General features: G+C 43.3%; 1 protein-coding gene and 21 non-coding genes across 22 annotated transcripts; all 22 read right to left on the reverse strand.

Moving 5' to 3' along the window:
- Positions 1-345: 345 nt before the first annotated feature.
- Positions 346-15,897, reverse strand: myoc (myocilin). The gene is made up of 5 exons (XM_077583021.1): positions 14,593-15,897; positions 10,448-10,516; positions 10,277-10,351; positions 3,555-3,766; positions 346-2,179 (listed from the first exon to the last, which is right to left on the reverse strand). Exons 1-5 carry the CDS (start codon positions 15,050-15,052, stop codon positions 1,595-1,597), a joined length of 1,401 nt encoding a protein of 466 aa, XP_077439147.1. The 5' UTR covers positions 15,053-15,897; the 3' UTR covers positions 346-1,594.
- Positions 5,519-5,590, reverse strand: trnap-agg (transfer RNA proline (anticodon AGG)). The gene has a single exon. It is a non-coding gene; the product is annotated as a tRNA-Pro (tRNA).
- On the reverse strand, positions 5,694-5,765 carry trnap-agg (transfer RNA proline (anticodon AGG)). The gene has a single exon. It is a non-coding gene; the product is annotated as a tRNA-Pro (tRNA).
- trnap-ugg (transfer RNA proline (anticodon UGG)) lies at positions 5,859-5,930 on the reverse strand. Its single transcript has one exon. It is a non-coding gene; the product is annotated as a tRNA-Pro (tRNA).
- trnap-ugg (transfer RNA proline (anticodon UGG)) lies at positions 6,192-6,263 on the reverse strand. The gene has a single exon. It is a non-coding gene; the product is annotated as a tRNA-Pro (tRNA).
- trnap-agg (transfer RNA proline (anticodon AGG)) lies at positions 6,743-6,814 on the reverse strand. Its single transcript has one exon. It is a non-coding gene; the product is annotated as a tRNA-Pro (tRNA).
- trnap-ugg (transfer RNA proline (anticodon UGG)) lies at positions 6,913-6,984 on the reverse strand. Its single transcript has one exon. It is a non-coding gene; the product is annotated as a tRNA-Pro (tRNA).
- trnap-ugg (transfer RNA proline (anticodon UGG)) lies at positions 7,083-7,154 on the reverse strand. The gene has a single exon. It is a non-coding gene; the product is annotated as a tRNA-Pro (tRNA).
- trnap-ugg (transfer RNA proline (anticodon UGG)) lies at positions 7,258-7,329 on the reverse strand. The gene has a single exon. It is a non-coding gene; the product is annotated as a tRNA-Pro (tRNA).
- trnap-cgg (transfer RNA proline (anticodon CGG)) lies at positions 7,428-7,499 on the reverse strand. Its single transcript has one exon. It is a non-coding gene; the product is annotated as a tRNA-Pro (tRNA).
- Positions 7,598-7,669, reverse strand: trnap-ugg (transfer RNA proline (anticodon UGG)). The gene has a single exon. It is a non-coding gene; the product is annotated as a tRNA-Pro (tRNA).
- trnap-agg (transfer RNA proline (anticodon AGG)) lies at positions 7,768-7,839 on the reverse strand. The gene has a single exon. It is a non-coding gene; the product is annotated as a tRNA-Pro (tRNA).
- Positions 7,938-8,009, reverse strand: trnap-ugg (transfer RNA proline (anticodon UGG)). The gene has a single exon. It is a non-coding gene; the product is annotated as a tRNA-Pro (tRNA).
- On the reverse strand, positions 8,113-8,184 carry trnap-ugg (transfer RNA proline (anticodon UGG)). The gene has a single exon. It is a non-coding gene; the product is annotated as a tRNA-Pro (tRNA).
- trnap-ugg (transfer RNA proline (anticodon UGG)) lies at positions 8,622-8,693 on the reverse strand. The gene has a single exon. It is a non-coding gene; the product is annotated as a tRNA-Pro (tRNA).
- Positions 8,962-9,033, reverse strand: trnap-ugg (transfer RNA proline (anticodon UGG)). The gene has a single exon. It is a non-coding gene; the product is annotated as a tRNA-Pro (tRNA).
- Positions 9,307-9,378, reverse strand: trnap-ugg (transfer RNA proline (anticodon UGG)). Its single transcript has one exon. It is a non-coding gene; the product is annotated as a tRNA-Pro (tRNA).
- Positions 9,477-9,548, reverse strand: trnap-ugg (transfer RNA proline (anticodon UGG)). The gene has a single exon. It is a non-coding gene; the product is annotated as a tRNA-Pro (tRNA).
- trnap-ugg (transfer RNA proline (anticodon UGG)) lies at positions 9,652-9,723 on the reverse strand. The gene has a single exon. It is a non-coding gene; the product is annotated as a tRNA-Pro (tRNA).
- On the reverse strand, positions 9,822-9,893 carry trnap-ugg (transfer RNA proline (anticodon UGG)). Its single transcript has one exon. It is a non-coding gene; the product is annotated as a tRNA-Pro (tRNA).
- Positions 9,992-10,063, reverse strand: trnap-agg (transfer RNA proline (anticodon AGG)). The gene has a single exon. It is a non-coding gene; the product is annotated as a tRNA-Pro (tRNA).
- trnap-ugg (transfer RNA proline (anticodon UGG)) lies at positions 10,162-10,233 on the reverse strand. Its single transcript has one exon. It is a non-coding gene; the product is annotated as a tRNA-Pro (tRNA).
- Positions 15,898-17,028: the final 1,131 nt, after the last annotated feature.

Consider the following 17,028-nt stretch of genomic DNA (forward strand, 5'->3'; position numbering starts at 1 on the left):
ATTTCTTAAACTGCCTCAAAACCAAACTAGAAAGTTAAATGGTCTGGAAAATTTGCTACAAAAAAGACATACAAACACATATTGGGGAAAAAAAATTGCTTCATAAAAACTAGTTCTCAATTTTCAAGCCCAAGTGTTCTCGAAGACTACACCTCAAAAGTCACAAATTTGAATTTTCATACAAATTATTCTAGGAAAAAAAACATTCTTTGCTATGTAAGTCAGTCATTTTTTTTCATTTATGGAAAAAGTATGAAAAGTCTATTAAAACATCCTTAAAAGCCACACAATCGCATCAAAGTGAATAAGCAGTACAGATAATGAATGAATAGCACTATTGTAACGTCATTTTAAACATTTTATTTCAAGATGAACAATGTATGTGCATTAGCTGACTACAGTGTCCATGCAATATCATGATGTCAACTATTACACACGTTTTAGTATTTTTACACACGCGCGCGTGCGCACAAGTCAATGAATCAATCATTTTGTGCGACAAGTCGCGTGTCAATTGCACGCCAAAGCAGCAGGTGGCGCCATAAACCCCTCGAACTGCGATGACATCATAGCCGATCGGAAGAAAGGCATTAACTGAGAAAAGACGCAATAACAAATGGCAATCATTACTGTACTGGTACCTAATCTTACTGTCACACTTGGATACAAAGTTAGTCAAAAGTTCCCGTGGCGGTATGGACACAAACACAAACATCTGGTATAAAAATAATTCCTCTTCCTGGATACTGGTGTGCTTGGCCTGCCTGCCTGCCAATCCACTATCATTTTTGGGATGTTTTATATTACAACGTAATATATATATATTTTTTACCTTATCACTTAATTGGAACTCTGTTTTATAACAAAGATTCATTTTTGTGTATTTTATTTCCTTTACATTTACATGATTCGATCTACTTCTACAAACTTTTACTTTCATGCGTTCATCTGTGAGGAAAAAAATACGAAAAAAAACAGACATTACTCACGTTAAAAATAATACATCTAGTAAAAACTTGCCTATGTCAATGTGAAAATAGAAAATAAAAAAAGGTCAATCTTTTGTAAAATGTTAGTTTTACTTTACAAATTCTGCAAATGGAAAACACCAAACTGTAAATTCTTAAATAAAACGCAAACACGTAACAACTTTAAAATGTAAAATATTCTCATGTCAAAAATGTTTTCTGTGTTGTTTGAGTTTTACATTTCTACTTTTAACTGAAATTTACATTTATTTCACATTTTAAAATTGCGTAAATTTAAAAATGGAAAACGTGAGTGAAAATTTGAAAAGTTAAAAAAAAAATTTTGGTTTTGTCTTGTTTCATGTTGAATGTTTTTGTTTTTTACTTAATCATTACAATTTCACTTGGATGTTACATTTGTTTTACATTTTTAAATCATTTCAATGAAAACACAATAACAAAACATGTACAAATCTGAAGTTAGCAGGTAAAACTTAAGTTATAACGTACATAAGAAATAAAGTTGCGGTGAGCTTTTTGTAGCCTTTTCGCCAGCAGGCATCCTTAACAAAAGCTCCGAGTCTTTGACGCGAGCTAAAGTCACTTCTCTCAGGTGGGCGGGGCCTTTAGGCCTCAGCCGGGGGGCGCCCCAGCCGCAGGTCGTAGGAGACCATGTGGAAGTTGTCCCAGGCGAAGAGCTTCTTCTGCGTCGGGTTGTAGTCGATCATGCTGTTGTAGCGGTACTTGTTCTTGAAGGGGACGGCCAGTGCGCGCCCGCGGCCGCTCTCCGGGTCGTACATGTAGTTGACGGTGGTGTTGGCCGCCGCGTAGCTGGCCACGGTGTACAGGCGGCCGCACACCAGGAAGGCGTTGGCCACGCTGTTCTTGCGGATGTTGGTCTCCCAGCTCTTGATCACCCGCAGGTCGTGCGGGTCCAGCCGGGACAGCACCACGGCGCCCTTGGCCTTGCTGGTGGAGTAGACGGCCCACAGGCCGCGCTCGTCCACCGCCAGGTCGATGTCGGTGTAGCCGCCCCACGAGTACGGGAACTGGCCGTGGAAGCCGGCGTGCGGCAGGTCGCGACGCGCCGCCACCGTCTCCGACGCCAGGTCGAAGCGGATCAGGGTGCGGCTACGGCGCCGCTGGTAGTACAGGGAGCCGCGGTACAGGACGGCGCCCGTCCCCTCCAGGGGTTCCGGCAGCAACACAACCTGCGGGATGCCGCGCAAAAGTCAATCATGCATGGGGGGGGGGAATAGAAAATAGTTGAGTTTGAAAAATAGATTTGGGGAAAATAAGTCTTCAAATCAAAACCAATATTTTCTAGAAAAAAAACAGCATATAAACATTTCTGGGGGAAAGAAATATGTCTCCAAAGTCTAAAAAGGACATTTTGTCTTCAAGGTCAGTTCTACTTGACCCAAAATTCTCAGGAAAAAAATTAAGTCTCAAACGGTTTTCACTTTTTGCCAACTTTTCTAGGAAATAATATGCCTCAAAATTTTGCCTTCAAAGTCAATTTAAAACCCAAGAACAAAACCTTAAAAAAAATTAAAATAATAATATTTTTTAGACACCATTCCTGGCAAAATATGTCTCAAAATTCCAACAATTGCACATTACCCAACTATTTTTTGGAACAAATATTTAAATTCTATTTAAATTTAAAACCCAAATTTTCTAGAAAAATACGGCCCAATAATAATTGAAAAATATATTTTTTTTTTCTTCATTTTGCTGACATTTATGAAGGGTAAAACAAACAAACAAAAAAACGTCAAAAGTGCAAACATTTTGCATTTCAAACCCAAATTTTCTGGAAAAATACACCTTAAAAATGTATACAATTTCAATTGAGAAGCAGACCTTTTGGGGTAAATGGTGCCTCATAAACCAGACAACTTTTAAAACCAATTACCGATAGGTGTTAAAAATAGGAATCAAAATCAGAAAACCAACCCAGAAAAGAAAAAGTGTCTCAAAACATTAACCATTACTATTTTCTTGAAAATAATGGCTCAAAACCCAAACAATTTACATTTTTTGCCCAAAATTCCGTGCCAAAAATTGTGTAAATTTCTTTAAAAGTCCATCTTACATTTCAAAACTATGTTTGCAAAAGTGCCTCAAAATGCACAATATAAATTTAGAACCGCCTAAAAAAATATATATTTAATATTTTATGCCCCAATTTTCCTTAAAATTAATCCTTAAAAAAATCTGCCTAAAAACTCAAACAATTAAAATTTTTAGGTAACATTATCTGTGTAAAAAAAAAAAATTGATATCTGGAATAATATGCCTCAAAGTTAAAGCATTTGAATTTTTCCTCCTTTAAAGTCAAACAATTTGAATTCAAAGAAATCATCTGAATTTAAAACTAACATTTTCTACCCCAAAATGTTTAAATTTGGACAAAAAAAAGTTACCCAATTTAAGTTTCACACAAAAATAAATCTAAAAATGGCCAAACAAATTGAATTTTACACCAAAATTGTCTGCAATTACCAATTTTTGGCCAACCTTTGTGGGGGGGGATGTGCCTCCAAAGTCCACCAATTTCAAGCAAAGGTCAAGAATAGTCACCTTGGTGGGGAAGCCCTTGGAGAGCTGCTCCATGTCTTCATATCCAAACATCTGCCTGACGTCAGAACCGACCGTGTCCACGCGCCAGACCATGTCGGAGCCGTACGGGGCCACGGCCTCAGGGTCCTGCATCCACACGCCGTATTTGCCGGAGATGCCGTCGGCCTTTCTGTGAGTGACGGGCTCCGACACAGACGCCAGCACGCCGCAACCTGCAGTACACGGGACCGAATTACAGGTCAAGTTTGTCAGGACTAACTTGTATTTAACATCTATTTTTTTTGTTTCAGGTACAATGTATTTATTTACCGCAGCACTTGACATATGGTGGCCCATGTGACAAGGGACTAAAGTTTGAAAAGTAGCTCCTTGATCCATGTGAGTGCTTTAAAGCAGGACTCGTTGAACCCGCACCCTAAGCGAGAATCATACCCCTACACCAACGAACCACACATCAAGTGCTGCGACCAACTAGTTGACATAAGTTGGGTTATGAAATACAGTTAGGTGTCGAAATTGTGTTTTAAACTAGGGTTAGGGTTTCAAAGGAGGGTTTCAGATTAGGGTTAGGTTTTCAAAGTAGGGTTTCAAATTAGGGTTAGGGTTTCAAAGGAGGGTTTTAAACTTTGGTTGGGGTTTCAAAGTTGGGTTTTGAAATACAGTTAGGTGTCAAAATAGTGTTTTAAACTAGGGTTAGGGTTTCAAAGTAGGGTTAGGGTTTTAAAATAGGGTTCGGGTTTCAAAGTAGGGTTTCAAACTAGGATTAGGGTTTCAAAGTGGGGTTTTAATCTAAGGTTAGGGTTTCAAAGTTGGGTTATGAAATACAGTTAGGTGTCAAAATTGTGTTTTAAACAAGGGTTGGGGTTTTAAACAAGGGTTGGGTTTTCAAAGGAGGGTTTTAAACTTTGGTTGGGGTTTCAAAGTTGGGTTTTGAAATACAGTTAGGTGTCAAAATAGTGTTTTAAACTAGGGTTAGGGTTTCAAAGTGGGGTTTTAAATTAAGGTTAGGGTTTCAAAGTAGGGTTTTAAACTTTGGTTGGGGTTTCAAAGTTGGGTTTTGAAATACAGTTAGGTGTCAAAATTGTGTTTTAAACTAGGGTTAGGGTTTCAAAGGAGGGTTTCAGATTAGGGTTAGGGTTTAAAAGTAGGGTTTCAAACTAGGGTTAGGGTTTCAAAGTAGGGTTTCAAACTAGGGTTGGGGTTTCAAAGTAGGGTTTCAAACTAGGGTTAGGGTTTCAAACTAGGGTTTCAAACTAGGGTTAGGGTTTCAAAGTAGGGTTTTAAACTTTGGTTGGGGTTTCAAAGTTGGGTTTTGAAATACAGTTAGGTGTCAAAATAGTGTTTTAAACTAGGGTTAGGGTTTCAAAGTGGGGTTTTAAATTAAGGTTAGGGTTTCAAAGTTGGCTTAGGTTTTAAAAGTAGGGTTTCAAACTAGGGTTAGGTTTTCAAAGTAGGGTTTCAAACTAGGGTTAGGGTTTCAAAGGAGGGTTTTAAACTTTGGTTGGGGTTTCAAAGTTGGGTTTTGAAATACAGTTAGGTGTCAAAATAGTGTTTTAAACAAGGGTTGGGGTTTCAAAGTAGGGTTTCAAAATAGGGTTAGGGTTTCAAAGTAGGGTTTCAAACTAGGGTTAGGATTTCAAAGTGGGGTTTTAAACTAAGGTTAGGGTTTCAAAGTAGGGTTTTAAAATAGGGTTCGGGTTTCAAAGTAGTGCACACTATAAGTAAATCGGGTTGTACATTTATCTGTGTGTGTTTACTGTGCTATGAGGTCCAAATGCTCCTGGTCCGGCCCATCTGTCAAAATTTCAAACCCATTGTGGCCCGCAAGTCAAAAAGTTTGCCCACCCCTGCCCTAGACCAACGAGCAACACAACAAATGCTTCGACCAAATAGTTGACATATGGTGTCCATGTGACGAATCGATCAAAAAGCAGGTCTTTGATCCATGTGAGTGCTTTAAAGCAGGGCTCATCTGGGAGTTGAACCCAGGACCTCTCGCACCCTATGCGAGAATCATACCCCTAGACCAATGAGCCACACAACAAATAATGCTACCAAAGAGTTTACATATGGTGGCCCATGTGACAAGTCAGGGAGATCGAAAAGCAACTCTTTGATCCATGTTAGTGCTTTAAAGGAGGGCTCGTCCGGGAGTTGAACCCGGGACCTCTCGCACCCTAAGCGAGAATCATACTCCTAGACCAACGAGCCACAGAACTAATAATGCGACCAACTAGTTATGGTATGCCATGTGACGACTCGATCGAAAAGCAGGTCTTTGATCCATGTGAGTGTTTTAAAGGAGGGCTCGTCCGGGAGTTGAACCCGGGACCTGTCGCACCCAAAGCGAGAATCATACCCCTAGACCAACGAGCCACACAACTAATGATGCGACCAACTAGTTGACATATGGTGGCCCATGTGACGAGTCGATCGAAAAGGAGCTCTTTGATCCATGTGAGTGCTTTAAAGCAGGGATCGTCCGGGAGTTGAACCCGGGACCTCTCACACCCGAAGCAAGAATCATACCCCTAGACCAACGCAACTAATAATGCGACCAACTAGTTGACATATGGTATGCCATGTGACGAGTCGATTGAAAAGCAACTCTTTGATCCATGTGAATGCTTTATAGCAGGGCTCGTCCGGGAGTTGAACCCGGGACCTGTCGCACCCAAAGCGAGAATCATACCCCTAGACCAACGAGCCACACAACAAATGCGGTGACCAAATAGTTGACATATGGTATGCCATGTGACGAGTCGATCGAAAAGCAGGTCTTTGATCCATGTGAGTGTTTTATAGCAGGGCTCGTCCGGGAGTTGAAGCCGGGACCTCTCGCACCCAAAGCGAGAATCATACCCCTAGACCAGAGGTGGGCATCGAGGGCCGCAGTCCTGCAGGTTTTGCGTGTTGCCCTTCTCCAACACAGCTGATATATGATCAGCTCATCAGCAAACTCTGCATAAGCCTGATAACGATCCTGTTGATTGGAATCAGCTTGCGTTGGAAGTGAGAAACCTCCAAAACCTGCAGGACTTCGGCCCTCGAGGACCGAGATTGCCCACCTCTGGCCTAGACCAACGAGCCACACAACTAATGATGCGACCAACTAGTTGACATATGGTGGCCCATGTGACGAGTCGATCGAAAAGCAACTCTTTGATCCATGTTAGTGCTTTAAAGCAGGGCTCGTCCGGGAGTTGAACCCGGGACCTCTCGCACCCTAAGCGAGAATCATACCCCTAGACCAACGAGCCACACAACAAATGCTGCGACCAAATAGTTGACATATGGTGGCCCATGTGACGAGTCAATCTAAAAGCAACTCTTTGATCCATGTGAGTGCTTTAAAGGAGGGCTCGTCCGGGAGTTGAACCCGGGACCTCTCGCACCCAAAGCAAGAATCCTACCCCTAGACCAACGAGCCACACAACTAATAATGCGACCAACTAGTTGACATATGGTGTCCCATGTGACGAGTCGAACGAAAAGCAACTCTTTGATCCAAGTGAGTGCTTTAAAGCAGGGCTCGTCCGGGAGTTGAACCCGGGACCTCTCGCACCCAAAGCGAGAATCATACCCCTAGACCAACTAGCCAGACAATAAATGCTTCGACCAAATAGTTGGCATATGGTGGCCCATGTGACGAGTCAGGAAGATCGAAAAGCAACTCTTTGATCCATGTGAGTGCTTTAAAGCAGGGCTCGTCCGGGAGTTGAACCCGGGACCTCTCGCACCCAAAGCAAGAATCCTACCCCTAGACCAACGAGCCACACAACTAATAATGCTACCAAATAGTTTACATATGGTGGCCCATGTGACGAGTCAATCGAAAAGCAACTCTTTGATCCATGTGAGTGCTTTAAAGGAGGGCTCGTCCGGGAGTTGAACCCGGGACCTCTCACACCCGAAGCAAGAATCATACCCCTAGACCAACGAGCCACACAACTAATAATGCGACCAACTAGTTGACATATGGTGGCCCATGTGACGAGTCAATCGAAAAGGAGCTCTTTGATCCATGTTAGTGCTTTAAAGGGGGGCTCGTCCGGGAGTTGAACCCGGGACCTCTCGCACCCAAAGCGAGAATCATACCCCTAGACCAACGAGCCACACAACTAATAATGCTACCAAATAGTTGACATATGGTGGCCCATGTGACGAGTCGATCAAAAAAGAGCTCTTTAATCCATGTGAGTGCTTTAAAGGAGGGCTCGTCCGGGAGTTGAACCCGGGACCTCTCGCACCCTAAGCGAGAATCATACCCCTAGACCAACGAGCCACACAATAAATGCTTCGACCAAATAGTTGACATATGGTGGCTCATGTGACGAGTCGATCAAAAAGGAGCTATTTGATCCATGTTAGTGCTTTAAAGCAGGGCTCGTCCGGGAGTTGAACCCGGGACCTCTCGCAACCAAAGCGAGAATCATACCCCTAGACCAACGAGCCACACAATAAATGCTTCGGCCAAATAGTTGACATATGGTGGCCCATGTGACGAGTCAGGAAGATCGAAAAGCAACTCTTTGATCCATGTGAGTGCTTTAAAGCAGGGCTCGTCCGGGAGTTGAACCCGGGACCTCTCACAACCAAAGCGAGAATCATACCCCTAGACCAACGAGCCACACAACAAATGCTGCGACCAAATAGTTGACATATGGTGGCCCATGTGACGAGTCAATCTAAAAGCAACTCTTTGATCCATGTGAGTGCTTTAAAGGAGGGCTCGTCCGGGAGTTGAACCCGGGACGTCTCGCACCCTAAGCGAGAATCATACCCATAGACCAACGAGCCACAGAACTAATAATGCGACCAACTAGTTGACATATGGTGGCCCATGTGACGAGTCGATCAAAAAGCAGGTCATTGATCCATGTGAGTGTTTTAAAGCAGGGCTCGTCCGGGAGTTGAACCCGGGACCTCTCACACCCGAAGCGAGAATCATACCCCAGACCAACAAGCCACAGAAATAATGATGCTACCAAATAGTTGACATATGGTGGCCCATGTGACGAGTCAATCGAAAAGCAACTCTTTGATCCATGTGAGTGCTTTAAAGCAGGGCTCGTCCGGGAGTTGAACCCGGGACCTCTCGCACCCAAAGCGAGAATCATACCCCTAGACCAACGAGCCACACAACTAATAATGCTACCAAATAGTTGACATATGGTGGCCCATGTGACGAGTCGATCAAAAAAGAGCTCTTTAATCCATGTGAGTGCTTTAAAGGAGGGCTCGTCCAGGAGTTGAACCCGGGACCTCTCGCACCCTAAGCGAGAATCATATCCTTAGACCAACGAGCCACACAATAAATGCTTCGACCAAATAGTTGACATATGGTGGCTCATGTGACGAGTCGATCAAAAAGGAGCTATTTGATCCATGTTAGTGCTTTAAAGCAGGGCTCGTCCGGGAGTTGAACCCGGGACCTCTCGCAACCAAAGCGAGAATCATACCCCTAGACCAACGAGCCACACAATAAATGCTTCGACCAAATAGTTGACATATGGTGGCCCATGTGACGAGTCAGGAAGATCGAAAAGCAACTCTTTGATCCATGTGAGTGCTTTAAAGCAGGGATCGTCCGGGAGTTGAACCCGGGACCTCTCACACCCAAAGCGAGAATCATACCCCTAGACCAACGAGCCACAAAACAAATGCTGCGACCAAATAGTTGACATATGGTGGCCCATGTGACGAGTCAATCTAAAAGCAACTCTTTGATCCATGTGAGTGCTTTAAAGGAGGGCTCGTCCGGGAGTTGAACCCGGGACCTCTCGCACCCAAAGCGAGAATCATACCCCTAGACCAACGAGCCACAGAACTAATAATGCGACCAACTAGTTGACATATGGTATGCCATGTGACGAGTCGATCTAAAAGCAACTCTTTGATCCATGTGAGTGCTTTAAAGGAGGGCTCGTCCGGGAGTTGAACCCGGGACCTCTCGCACCCAAAGCGAGAATCATACCCCTAGACCAACTAGCCAGACAATAAATGCTTCGACCAAATAGTTGGCATATGGTGGCCCATGTGACGAGTCAGGAAGATCGAAAAGCAACTCTTTGATCCATGTGAGTGCTTTAAAGCAGGGCTCGTCCGGGAGTTGAACCCGGGACCTCTCGCACCCAAAGCAAGAATCATACCCCTAGACCAACGAGCCACACAACTAATAATGCGACCAACTAGTTGACATATGGTGGCCCATGTGACGAGTCGATCGAAAAGGAGCTCTTTGATCCATGTTAGTGCTTTAAAGGAGGGCTCGTCCGGGAGTTGAACCCGGGACCTCTCGCACCCAAAGCGAGAATCATACCCCTAGACCAACGAGCCACACAACTAATAATGCTACCAAATAGTTGACATATGGTGGCCCATGTGACGAGTCGATCAAAAAAGAGCTCTTTAATCCATGTGAGTGCTTTAAAGGAGGGCTCGTCCGGGAGTTGAACCCGGGACCTCTCGCACCCTAAGCGAGAATCATACCCCTAGACCAACGAGCCACACAATAAATGCTTCGACCAAATAGTTGACATATGGTATGCCATGTGACGAGTCGATCGAAAAGCAGATCTTTGATCCATGTGAGTGTTTTAAAGGAGGGCTCGTCCGGGAGTTGAACCCAGAACCTCTCGCACCCAAAGCGAGAATCATACCCCTAGACCAACGAGCCACACAATAAATGCTTCGACCAAATAGTTGACATAGTCTCTCACCTGTATATTCTTCGGGAGCCGGAACTTCGGTCACCTCGGCCTTGAGCTCCTGAAAGCCCTGCTGCCACACCGAGTCTGTCACACACACACACACACACACACACATCTGTTGTTGAAGAGCCAAAAGTGTTGATATGACAAATCAGATGTTGGATCAGAGGACCGCCTGACCTCTCAAACTGCTGCTGCTGTCACCTTGCCTGTTGGGACGCGTCATCAGGTGGGACATGGGGTTCAAACCTACACACACAAACATGGACTTGAGCTTTCTAAGAAAGAAATCTAGTTTGAGCTGTGCTTGACTGAACCAATGAAGCACGGAGTGGTTGACACTTTCTGATTATCTGCCGTCTAACGATTTTTTTTTTTTAATGCCGATAGAGACTATTGGCAGAAAAAACTCCAGATGACCGATGAATGGGTCAATCAGCTATGAATAGAAACTGAAGACTAAAGCGTAGCTGTGAGTAAACTGGTAGTTGGTGAGGCCGTGCGAGGGCAACGGTAGCAGGGAATGTGACAGCAGGAAGTGGACACCCGCCCTCTCCGCGCATTCCCAGCTGCTGTGGAGACAGCAAGTCGGAAGACGGCATGACGCAACGACAACACCCTGCTGGGCGACCCCGTTCGTCGCACCGCTGTTCAAATTTCGATTTATGGATTTTGTTTGGAATTGGTTTTAAAAAGTGTAGCATTAAAGGGGCGTGGCCTAGTGACAGACATCAGGAGCTAGAGTTGGGTTGGCCAGTCCGTTGGGGTTCTTGTCATACAGAATACAATAAAAAAAAAAGTGGTGGTTTTCTTTGGTCCTTCCTCGGGTCTCCTGACGGCCTCACGACTCTGGCTGGAAGTGTTTAGGTGAACGGTATGGGATTTTTTAATAGGTTTTAGGTGAACTAATGAATACACACTCACATACTCACCCACATACAAAAAAAAAAAAAAAAGAGAGCAATGATGATGACATGTCAAATCGATAAAATTACCGAATGAACAATACTGAGCTCTCCAGAAAAAAAAAAAAAAGTGGAGATCTAACAATACTTTTTTTTTTCAACATTCCTGTTTTTATTGATTTTTTGGGGGTGTGGCTAAAACGACAACCAATGTCGCATTAGGACATCCGGCATGAGTGGCCCCTCCCTCCACTACGTATGAACTGAGCATGTTTGTAAACGCTATGGCAACATGTTGTTAGCTAGCCAGCTAACCGTCTGCTGGCACAGTCACATTAGAGTGCCTCGTTGTTGGCCGTGAGTGTGCGCACGTTATGGAGAGAGCAGCAGAAGAGCTCGGAGGAAAATAGAGCAGGCAAGAGGATATGGGAGTTTCGCTTAAGTGGCATCTTTAGCAGAAATGGCAGATCTAGGTCCGGAAAGTAAAAACCCTGCCACAGTTTAGCTTTAGCCCCAGGTGCTAGCTAGCTAGCTCCCCAGGTGCTTAGCTGCTAGGGAGCTAGCTACCTAGCATCTGGGGCTAAAGTTTAACTGTGGCAGGGTTTTTGCTTTCTGGACCTGGATTTGCCATCTTTAGAGCGCCCTGTTGTCATTATACCTGCCACAAGTTCAAATTTAAGTCAAATTTAGACGACGTCACGGAAAATTCCTGAAAAATAACGTAGAATTAATCTATAAAATCAATAAATCGCCCAGCTCGAATGAAACCACATATTGCTTTCCCTTACAAGTTGAAAGTCCCACGCACGTTGCATGTTACGTGCAGTGGCACACAAACAAGGTTTTAATGAGGCAGAAATCCTTTTTTAATGGCTTTCACGAGGAGGCCGCCGGGAGATGCCAGCGACGTGGGAAAAGTCAAATGGGACAAAAGAAAATAAAGTTTGAAAAACAGAACAGGAGGAAAAAAAAACAGAGGTTAATGGACAAAGTCATTCATCAGCGCTGCAGGTAAACATTCTAATCCCCAGTGTGTGCGTGTGGTCCAGATGTGCCTCCATCTTTGTTTATCACGATTTTACTTTATTTTGTACAATACTATCGAGTCTCACAGTGAGTCAGGAGGGTCTTTGGGGGATCAACAGACTAGCAAGAGGGGATAATTAACTCATTCACTGCCATTGACGGCTATAGACGTCAAAAGTTCATTTGAATTATTTCAAATTTTTTTCACTTTTGTTAACGAGTATGAAAACCTAGGAAAAAAATGTTTATTGTACATTTAGAACAGATATAAAATTTGTGATTAATGGTGAGTTAACTATTGAAGTCATATGATTAATAACAATAAAAAAAGTTTTAATTAATTAAAGATTATTACAAATTAGGGGTGTCAGATGATTACAATCTTTTAATTGTAATTAATCACGACTTCAATAGTTAACTGACGATTAATCACAAATTTTATATCTGTTCTAAATGTACAATAAAAAAAATCTAGGTTTTCAAACTCTTGTTAACAAAAGTGGAAAAAAATGCTAAACTAATAGAAATAGTGTAAATGAATTTTTGACATCTATAACCGTCAATGGCAGTGAATGAGTTAAACAGATGTTTGACCCCTGCACACGCAATACCAGACCTTAACCTCCTTCGCTCCTTCTATGGAGCCGGCGACCCCAATCATCCCCCCCCCCCCCCATGGCGTCATTAAAAGCCTGGAGTGCGTAACCTCTGCTTCCAGGCCGTGCATCGCATTTCAACCCCCGTCAGAGGACTTCGCACCCTGCCAGTCACGCGGAGGGAAACGTCCCTCATAAAGGCTCATTAATAGTGAGCTGACCCACTGGGAGTAAGATGAGCTGCTGTCTGTTTACGCACAAACATGCACTTTAAAATATTAGTCGCTCCCCTGTGGAATAGAAGGAATCGCAATGACAAGGAGGGGGGGAATAAAAAAAAAATAGCAAGATGGAACTTTTTTTTTTTTCATGAATGAGTGTCATTGCATATGTGCTAAAAAAACTTAGGGGGATATGAGATTTAGAGCTAGATTGACATTTAGACTGATCAATGATTGCACGTACTGAGATTCTGATCAATCATTGTGCGGTGTTCAGATTGACCAATGAATGCTTGGAATGTGAGCGAGACATAGTGATCAATCAATGCCTGATGATTGACGAGTAGACTGACCAGTGACCTCAGTAAGTCTAAAAAGAGAATTGTTGAACCAATTTAAAATGACGAATTATGAACTGTTGACAAAAACACTTCAATTGGTAACACAGGATTGAATTAATGAATATAATTAAGTAAGTCAGGTGATAATTCAGTTTAGATAACTTCATTCAATCCTGTGTTACCAATTGAAGTTTTTTGTTGTTGTTGTCAACAACTGAATTTGTAATCTTAAATTGGTTCAACAATTATCTTTTTAGATTGTTATGGGAGGCATCTCCACTGTTAGTAATTGGCATGTAGACTGACCAAAGACTGCATGAAGTCCATTCCAACCAATCACATTGCTGGAATGACTGACAAGTTAACTGACCAATGACTGACGTGATAAGACATTGCCAGCAGTCACAGTGCTGTAACGACTGGCGTGTAGACCGGCCAATAACCGCACGGAATGGGTGAGTCACCATGTCCAACCCTTTTCCTGTGTTATGATTGACATGTAGACTGACCTATGACTGAACAAAGTGGGAGATATTTTCACAGTATTGGCTGACCTGTAGACTGGCCAATAACTGCATGGAATTGGTGAGTCATCACGCCAAACTATTTCCCTGTGTGTGATGACTAACATGTAGACTGACCAATGACTGAAGTGGAGGAAATTCTCACCAATTACTGTGCTGTAATGACTGACAAATGGCTGCATCCCACCTAACTCTTATATTGTGCATGATTGACATAGACTGACCAACGACTGCATGGTGCAGAAAAAGACATTCCCACCAATCAAAGTGCTGTGCATGTAGACTGACCAATGGGTGCATGAAGTGGGAGGCCACTTCTGATGAAACACTGTGCCAAACGTAATGATAGACATGGCATGTAGACTGAACGATGACTATGTGATGTGCTAGAAACATCCTGAATAGGGACATAAAAAAACGGTTTGAATCGTAAAAACGTTTTTCATTTAAAATACGTAAGACCATTGAATCAAACCGAATCCACTTTCAAATCGTATCGCACCCCGAGTCTCGTGATCTGTATCGAACCGTCTTTTATTAAATAGCTAATAAAAATGCTGCATGCAACTGACATTTAGAATGACCAATGACAGCAAAGAACAGGCGACATTCTAATCAATTTGTGTGCTGTTACTAATGATTGACATGTAGACTGACAAACTGCAAGGAGTGGGAGACACCTTGACTGTGTATGCCCTATTGTGCTTCATACCTCCAGCAGGTCTCATCAGACCGCTGTCCGGCAGGGCGGGGGTCTGCGGGGGGCACGGTCTGCTCCTCAGCCTCTCCGTCTCCCTCAGCATCTCCTCCAAGCGTCTCTGAAGCGACCCCAGCTCCCTCTCCAGTCTCTCCTTCTCCCCCCGCAGGAGGTTCCTCTCACCCACCGCGCGGTTCAGCGCCTCCTGGAGCCGGGGGTCCGCGGCGGCGGCGGCTCCCGCGTCCCCTCCGGTCAACCTGGACACCAGCGCCTCCAGAACAGAGAGTCTGGTCTTGACGGCCTCCACCTCGGGGCCTCCAGCCCGGGGGCAGCTGGCCTCGGCGGGGCTGGCCACGGTGAAGGTGTACTGGCATCGCCCGCTCCGGTCGTTGCCCCTCCACAGGGCGGCTCGGTCTTGGGCGTCACCCCGAGGGGCCAGGAACGCCAGGAGGCACATGGAGAGCAGGAGGAACATGACGGAGTGACGAGTGAATCCCAAATGGACTTTTCAGGGATGAGTTTCTTGGTTTTGGTTTGTTGCTGTTGTTTCCCTTACGAGCAGGTTGTTGAGAATGATCTGCCCCTGTGCCGCTCGCAGATATTTATACGGTGAGTGGAAGAGGTGAAAGGGGGGGGGGGGCGAGTGAAGTGAGGGAGGGGAGAAAGAACGATGGATTTACGGGAGGAGGTGGAGGCTTGTGTGTTCTCACTCTTTCAGCACGGCTTTATTTTAACCCTCCGCCGACTCCAAACAACAACAAACCTAAACTTTATTTGTAATGAGCACTGCGTGTTTTATTTAATAACTTGGGTGTAATTATCAGGATATGGCCCGCGCATTCCAAGAAAGTTGGGGCCTCATTGGATACGGTTACTGCAGTGTCGCCTTTCGTATAGCTAGGTTGGGGGGGGGGGGGGGGTCAAGGGGGGTCCTAAGGTGGTAACAGCGCAAAATAGCGTTCCTTGGGTGGTCTTTGCCATATGCAGGAAACGAGTGGATAAAATATTTTGGTTAATTAATTGTAACAAAAGAAGAAAAAAATCTATTTGTAAAATAAACAATAAAGGTATGCATTAACCATTTTTAAATGTATTTTAAATGACATAAAACAATAAAAACACATAAGTTAACTTTAGGGGAAAAAATGGTTAAATATATTGTAAATCATAAAAATTAAAATAACTGGTTGATTTATTGGAAATAATATATTTAAAATAAATAATTTAATATATACATTAAACAAAATTTTTTGATAATTTATTGCAAATTAAATTAGTAAAATAAGTTGATTTGTTGTGAATGATGAACAACATACATAAAAACACCTATAAGTTAACTTTAAAAAAAATGGTTCATCAAGATATTTTAAATGATAAAATAATGAAAATACATTTAATTCTTGTTAAATAAGTGAAAATATTAGAAAAAACAACAATTTTACAAGCATTTACCATTTTATTAAATTTTTAGATGACTCATATATTAAAAGTAAAATATTTTTGTAAGCATTTACGTTAATATTTTTCAAATAACTAGTTAATATATATTACAAATTTGAAAAAACAACAACTTTACACTAACATTTAAACTTAACATCGATAAATATATAAATAACAAAATATATATATATAAGCACAAAACTCAAATGTGGCACTTGATCACAAAAACCTGACCTGTGCTATATGGACTTAAGTATTGGGACGTGCTTTGTAAATCATTTGACTTTGAATAAACATGCAAATATTTCCCAAAAGCATTGTTCATGTTGAAATTATTGATTGTTGTTTAGAATTTTCAGGTGGCTTATGACGTGCGCACACACACACACACACACACACACACAATCCTGTTGGCCGACAGATCACTTTTGCCACCGCCGCTCGCTCTTTGCGAGCTAAATCGCTAGCTCACTTTTAGCGTCATTCGATAGCCACCGTGATCCCGTTTATTTTCAGATGAGCAGCACGATGAAAGATTTGCTGCCGAGACGCACTAGCCAGCCTTAAAAAAATGCAGACGGGCCTCCTCATCTTTAACGTTACATCCTGCACTTGTTTGGGTTATGAAAGCAGGGTACGCGCATATGGACGATCAGGCCAAATTTGAGCATTTGTGACAGATTTTTTTCCTAACCAGAAGCTCCATAATACACAATCGCTGCCCATCATACCCCTTAGTGTCAATTGGGGGGCACGTGGATGCCCGGGTGCCTCCCGCCCTGTTAGCCCTGCCCTCTGCACGCCCCTGGTTTGTTCTCTACTGGCTCCCTTTTTATAGTCCCCTTGCGATTGATGACTTAAGTTATTAGGAAGTAGCAGGCAATAAAAAGAGAATGAGTAGTGGGATTATTGTTTAACCACGCTTGTTTTCACAAATCCTGTCCGAACGTCTTAAAGAGTCTTTCATTGGAGATGTGTTGTCCTTACTTGCAGCTACCGAGACGCCCATAA

Source organism: Vanacampus margaritifer, chromosome 13 (assembly GCF_051991255.1).
Source record: "Vanacampus margaritifer isolate UIUO_Vmar chromosome 13, RoL_Vmar_1.0, whole genome shotgun sequence".
NCBI lineage: Eukaryota > Metazoa > Chordata > Actinopteri > Syngnathiformes > Syngnathidae > Vanacampus > Vanacampus margaritifer.

What these genes read in the sequence shown, in the direction of transcription:
- myoc (XM_077583021.1), bottom strand. Translation starts at nt 15,052, where the DNA reads ATGTTCCTCCTGCTCTCCATGTGCCTCCTGGCGTTCCTGGCCCCTCGG. An exon ending in CAGCAGCAGCAGTTTGAGAG is followed by an intron (nt 10,352 to 10,447) that starts GTCAGGCGGTCC and finishes TGTGTGTGACAG; the next exon opens with ACTCGGTGTGGCAGCAGGGC. An exon ending in CCAAGGGCTTCCCCACCAAG is followed by an intron (nt 2,180 to 3,554) that starts GTGACTATTCTT and finishes GGCATCCCGCAG; the next exon opens with GTTGTGTTGCTGCCGGAACC.